Source organism: Neoarius graeffei, chromosome 7 (genome assembly GCF_027579695.1).
Source record: "Neoarius graeffei isolate fNeoGra1 chromosome 7, fNeoGra1.pri, whole genome shotgun sequence".
Taxonomy (NCBI): domain Eukaryota; kingdom Metazoa; phylum Chordata; class Actinopteri; order Siluriformes; family Ariidae; genus Neoarius; species Neoarius graeffei.
The window spans coordinates 96,495,628-96,502,016 of NC_083575.1; the positions used below are offsets into that span (position 1 = coordinate 96,495,628).

At 49.1% G+C, this 6,389-nt stretch overlaps 1 protein-coding gene across 1 annotated transcript; it reads left to right on the forward strand.

Annotated features, from left to right (window-relative positions):
* The first annotated feature begins 2,921 nt into the window (after positions 1 to 2,921).
* Positions 2,922 to 4,333, forward strand: si:ch211-113e8.11 (uncharacterized). Its single transcript, XM_060926602.1, has 2 exons — positions 2,922 to 3,112; positions 3,462 to 4,333. Exons 1-2 carry the CDS (start codon positions 3,039 to 3,041, stop codon positions 4,096 to 4,098), a joined length of 711 nt encoding a protein of 236 aa, XP_060782585.1. The 5' UTR covers positions 2,922 to 3,038; the 3' UTR covers positions 4,099 to 4,333.
* Positions 4,334 to 6,389: the final 2,056 nt, after the last annotated feature.

The following is a 6,389-nucleotide window of genomic DNA, read 5'->3' on the forward strand; positions in this document are numbered from 1 at the left end:
CATATTTGCAATACATTCCATTTAAGAAATCCGACAAAGCTTTTACATATTTAGGAGTGACTGTCACCAAAAACCCAAATGATCTCCTCCGATTAAACTGGCAAAGCAAAATTGAGCAGGTCAAAACCAATATCGAGTTTTGGAAAACCCTCCCGATATCCATGGCTGGGAAGATGAATGCAATCAAGATGATCGTATTACCCCGCTTTCTCCATCTTTTCCAGTCCATTCCATGTTTTATTGCGCAATCACACTTCAAGCAGTTAGACTCGATTATTATACCTTTCATTTGGAGTTATAAAACTGTTAGAATCTCTAAAAAAACACCTATCAAAACCAAAGGACACGGGAGGTTTTGCTTTACCGAATTTTAAGTTGTATTATTGGGCTGCGCACCTAACTATTCTTGCATGGTGGAAGAAGGGCCCTCCGTCTGAGGCAGACTCCTGCCCTGCATGGTTGTGTACGGAAAGAATGCTTTGCAAAAAAACTTCATTATCGGCTCTTCTTAACAGTCCCACTACTGTTAGAAAGGCATGCTTTAATAACAGTTTTGTAATTGGCAACACCATAAGAATCTGGAAGCAGATAAAACATTACATAGAGGCTCCAAAAACCTATTTGGACACCCCAATATGTGAAAACCATTCCTTTTTACCAGGTCTGACTGATGGTGTTTTCCTCCTCTGGAAACAGAAAGGCATTTGCAACATAGGTGACCTATACATTAACGGCATTTTTGCCTCATACCCACAACTTGTAGCTAAATGTGACATTCCTAAATCTGGTTTTTTTCAATACTTTCAAATTTGAAATTATGTCAGGACGCATTTACCCAACTTTGAAATTCTGGTAGAGCATGAGGCCCTTGAGGCAACAAACAAATTTGACCCTGCTGCTAAAGGGGCAGTTTCGTTCTTTTACCGGATCCTGCACAACAATACTCCATTGAACACAGCAAGTATTAGGCAGGCATGGAAAGATGAGCTGAATGCAGAATTGGAAGATGACGTATGGCAGCGTTTCTCAACCTTTTTTCAGTCACGGCACCCTTCAGAAGTATGCAAATTCTCAAGGCACCCCCATATAAAATATACACAGTCACGCTGACCCCGGCAGTGACGTTGTGACATGGGAAAGGGGGCCGTGAGACAAATTTTGATGATGCATGAGGCGGTGATGATCTGCATTAGTGTAACTATTGTTTTTTTGGAATTTTAATTCATTTTATTTATTTCAATGTTAGAATATATAACTTTTTGACGGCACCCCTAACGAAGCCAGATGGCACCCCGGTTGAGAAAGGCTGACGTATGGGATGAATGTTTTAAAAGTATACATGATTGCTCTGTGAATGTCAGGCATTGCCTTATGCAGTTTCAGACATTACATAGACTCTATTATTCCAGAGAAAAACTGCACAGTTTCTTTCCTGATGTTTCACCCATTTGCAACAGATGCAAGTCTACGACTGGCAACCTAATACACTCTTTTTGGTTATGCAGTAAACTGCACACATACTGGAAAAGTATTTTTCATTGCTTCTCTATGACTTATGGGAAATGTTGGGAGCCTGATCCGCTTGCAGCCATTCTCGGGGCAACTACCCCTTTGTCCTCTGCCAATAAATATGAGAAAAAGGCTATCCTATTTGGAACTGTGATTGCAAAGAAGTTAATCCTCCGGGTGTGGAGGTCGGACATTGCACCCACGTACGATCTGTGGTTGAGAGAAATGGCAAATATGCTTCACCTGGAGAGACTGAGACTTTATAATGAAGACAGGGGAGACATGTTTAAAAAGATGTAGGACCCTGTACTGCAACTGTTTCAACGAAAGGACTAATGTGTCGATCACTGTGAAACACCTTGCTGTGTGTATTTCTCATTTTACTTTTCACTTTGTACAGTTTTTTTAAAATATGTATGTTTAGTTTATTGTCATAACTGTGGCCTTGTTATTTGTTTACATGATGAGCTGATCCTGTTCATGTTTTGTTAGTTTTGGGGTGGGGGGAGGGTCTTTTTTTTATCTGTTCGTGCTATGTTCTTTTTCCATTTTGAAAAACAATAAACATATATTTAAAAAATAATAATAAAGTCAGCGGCACGGTGGTGTAGTGGTTAGCGCTGTCGCCTCACAGCAAGAAGGTCCGGGTTCGAGCCCCGTGGCCGGCGAGGGCCTTTCTGTGTGGAGTTTGCATGTTCTCCCCGTGTCCGCGTGGGTTTCCTCCGGGTGCTCCGGTTTCCCCCACAGTCCAAAGACATGCAGGTTAGGTTAACTGGTGACTCTAAATTGACCGTAGGTGTGAATGTGAGTGTGAATGGTTGTCTGTGTCTATGTGTCAGCCCTGTGATGACCTGGTGACTTGTCCAGGGTGAACCCCGCCTTTCGCCCGTAGTCAGCTGGGATAGGATCCAGCTTGCCTGCGACCCTGTAGAACAGGATAAAGCGGCTACAGATAATGAGATGAGATGAGATACACCTTACACACAGCACATACACCTCAAGTCTGTGCACCTTACCTTGCAATACTTCATAACGTGTAATATTTTATCTTATAATATGACTCTCTAGTGCAATAATTTATAATGTGACTGTCTCTGTGCAATACTTTATATGTGCAATACCTCACTCCATAATGTGTAACACAACACATACACCTCAGACTGTGCACCTTACCCACCCCTTTTTTCTCCCCCTTCCTCTCTCTCTCTCTCCACGCTGTTTGCAGTTATTGGAGATGCTTTAATCTCATTGTACATGTGTATAGTGACAATAAAGGCATTCTATTCTATTCTATTCTATTCTATTCTATTCTATAATAAAGTCGGGGGGAAAATAAAACGCCATTCGTGCAGTTCCACTACCAGCCTCAAGATGGAGGTATTGCGCATGCGTTAACATTGCAGAGAAGAACAGAAGAAAAACGTACTTCCGCATAAATAGGAATTTAACGGCTAAGACGGACATTCATGATAGAAATACATCTGTAATTGTGCACTTTTTAAGAATAAGTATAAAGCTAAACCGCTGTGATGAACTCGCTGGTGGGATACGGAGTTTCATCCGAGTCGGAGGGGGAAGAGGAGCCGCAGAGCGGAGCGGAAAAGTAAATGCAGTGAGGCGCTGAGCTCCGAGGCTAACAGCTAGCTACACAATGCAAACTTACAGCCGCCAGTTTAGCATCATGCACAACGCCTGTGTAAATTATAACACTCATGACCAGTCGGACAACATTTCTATACAAACACGAATTAAATGTGAACTATTTGATAAGCAGATTCACGTTTAATGCGCACATCTGGCTTCCGGCCACGCCCCCTACCTGAGTCTGCCGCTCATCCGGTGTTAGAAACCACATCAGACTCGACCTCATGCTAAACTGGAGACTGTAAGGTTCTGTTACTGACAAACTCCAGACATCAGCCGTGTTCAGTAATCAGTGTCTCTGTGTGCAGGAATGAGGAGAAGGAGACCAAACAGCAGAAATCCTGCAATTTCCTGTTGGGATCTGGATCAGCTTCCAGTGAGTCCGGTTCAGAATCTGAGCGAGAGGAAGCGCAAGGTCCTCCAGTGAGCGTTCAGTCGCCCTCGGTGCTCCCGGTTCCTCCCACAGCCGGTTCTGCTTCCAACAAGCTGCCTTCGCCCGCTCTGGGCGGGTTCTGCGTTGTGGCTGACAGCAGTGTGTTTGCGAATCCGTTTAAAGAACGAGCAGAACAGAAACTCAACGTGCTCCAGAAACACGTCCCGCTGACGTGCCACGCCCGGCCCACGCACATCGGTGGCAAGAGGGTGTGTGTGGCCTACAGGAAAGATGGCCGGTGCCGGTTCGGAATCCGTTGTAAGTTCGCACACGACAGCGACCTGCAGCAGAACACAGCAGAACCTTCTGTCTCGGACTCGAATCACGGTGCAACACACACACCGGCCTGCAGGGAGTCAGCTGTAGAGGGGGGCGGAGAAGACGAGGAGGAGAATCGGAGCAGTAGGAAGAAGCACCGAGTGGGAGTGAGCGACAGTCTCATCCCTCCCAAACGGGCGCTGAAGCAGTACGCCAAGCAGAGGAACATCATCTCACACGAAGACGGGGTGTGAGGAATAAGATCTGAACTCAGGGTGTGTGTGAGGTGCTGTGTGAAGGGTTGCTGTTTTGTCCAGGGTGTTCTTAGCAGATGGTTCTCAATACAAGATAACTCCTCCGCCGAGACCGACCGAGAGGCCGCGGCTCCTCCGCCGAGACCGACCGAGAGGCCGCGGCTCCTCCGCCGAGACCGACCGAGAGGCCGCGGCTCCTCCGCCGAGACCGACCGAGAGGCCGCGGCTCCTCCGCCGAGCCCGACCGAGAGGCCGCGGCTCCTCCGCCGAGCCCGACCGAGAGGCCGCGGCTCCTCCGCCGAGCCCGACCGAGAGGCCGCGGCTCCTCCGCCGAGCCCGACCGAGAGGCCGCGGCTCCTCCGCCGAGCCCGACCGAGAGGCCGCGGCTCCTCCGCCGAGCCCGACCGAGAGGCCGCGGCTCCTCCGCCGAGACCGACCGAGAGGCCGCGGCTCCTCCGCCGAGACCGACCGAGAGGCCGCGGCTCCTCCGCCGAGACCGACCGAGAGGCCGCGGCTCCTCCGCCGAGACCGACCGAGAGGCCGCGGCTCCTCCGCCGAGACCGACCGAGAGGCCGCGGCTCCTCCGCCGAGCCCGACCGAGAGGCCGCGGCTCCTCCGCCGAGCCCGACCGAGAGGCCGCGGCTCCTCCGCCGAGACCGACCGAGAGGCCGCGGCTCCTCCGCCGAGACCGACCGAGAGGCCGCGGCTCCTCCGCCGAGACCGACCGAGAGGCCGCGGCTCCTCCGCCGAGACCGACCGAGAGGCCGCGGCTCCTCCGCCGAGACCGACCGAGAGGCCGCGGCTCCTCCGCCGAGACCGACCGAGAGGCCGCGGCTCCTCCGCCGAGACCGACCGAGAGGCCGCGGCTCCTCCGCCGAGACCGACCGAGAGGCCGCGGCTCCTCCGCCGAGACCGACCGAGAGGCCGCGGCTCCTCCGCCGAGACCGACTGAGAGGCCGCGCCTTCATATTACATTTATCATAAGTTCTTATCCAGAGTGATGTACAACACACCCAGAGCAGCCGGGGGGAAGAGTTGGGGGTTTGGTGCTTTACTCAAGGGTGCTTCAGCTATTCCTGCTGCTTAAGGGAATCAAACCAGCAACCTTTTGGTCCAAAAGCTACTTCTCTAATCTTTAGGCCATGCCTCCTTCACAGAGACATACAGAGGCCACACCTCCTTTTGTGTTGATTGTAATAAACACTAACATCTCCACACGTGTGACTGAAACAGACATTGTGTCGTTTCTCTGAACCTGTTTAGTTCTTTTTCAGGAAGAAAAAAAACCCAAGCAGCTCCAGCGCTGAACATTTCTGGATCTCAGTGTGTTGTAATGTGTGGTGCTGAGCAGCGTTTAGTGATTGTGTGTAGGATTCACACAATCTTCATCTCTAATCAACACGAGCACCTTGTGACTTGATTCCTGCCTCCAGAACACTTCAGTGAGTCAGTCCATTTATCTCGTCTCAGCGATGAAGACTCGACTCTTTCACCTCCCCAATGACCCCTTGCCGCACTTTTTTTTTTTTAAATCAGTGGAAGTTTTTGATGTATAACTACCACTGGAACTGTCTGATGAAATCTTTCCACAGAAGTATTTTGAATAAAATTACACTGAACCAGCTCCCCTTCAGCAAGCCGTAACTTAACGAGAGGTACGAGTGGTGTCCTGAATCAGCTGCCGTATCATCCAAACAGGAAGTAGTTTGTGAAAAAGGCTATGGATTTGCAGGATGTGATGTCACAATTATACAACATATGGGCTCATTTACAGAAGGATCATAAAAGTAATGTTACACTGTGTTCAAATGCACACACAAGTATACTTTAATAAAAAAAGCCACAAAAAGAAATGCATGGTCTCAAACTGGATTATTTTCATTCATCAGATACACACTGAAAATATGACTGACTTTCTTTCCTTTTTACAAACGGATAAAAAAAAAAAAGTAAAGAAGAAACCTTTATTTGTCACATGCACATTTCAAGCACAGTGAAATTCATCCTCTGCATTTAACCCATCTGAAGCAGTGAACACACGCACACACTCAGAGCAGTGGGCAGCCACACTACAGCGCCCAGGGAGCAGTCAGGGGTTCGGTACCTCGCTCAGGGGCACCTCAGCCCAAGGCCGCCCCACGTCAACCTAACTGCATGTCTTTGGACTGTGGGGGAAACCGGAGCAGGCACCCCGCCCTCCGAGTGTTTATTGGCAGGATGCACAGCAACTACAAAAGTGTGACATTGTTTACTTCCTGTTTACACACTTATCTTTCCACACAGAGACAGAG

Excerpts from the sequence above, each read along its gene's own strand:
- si:ch211-113e8.11 (XM_060926602.1), top strand. The coding sequence starts at position 3,039 with ATGAACTCGCTGGTGGGATACGGAGTTTCATCCGAGTCGGAGGGGGAA. Across the intron at positions 3,113-3,461 it reads CCGCAGAGCGGAGCGGAAAA|GAATGAGGAGAAGGAGACCA; the intron begins GTAAATGCAGTG and ends CTCTGTGTGCAG.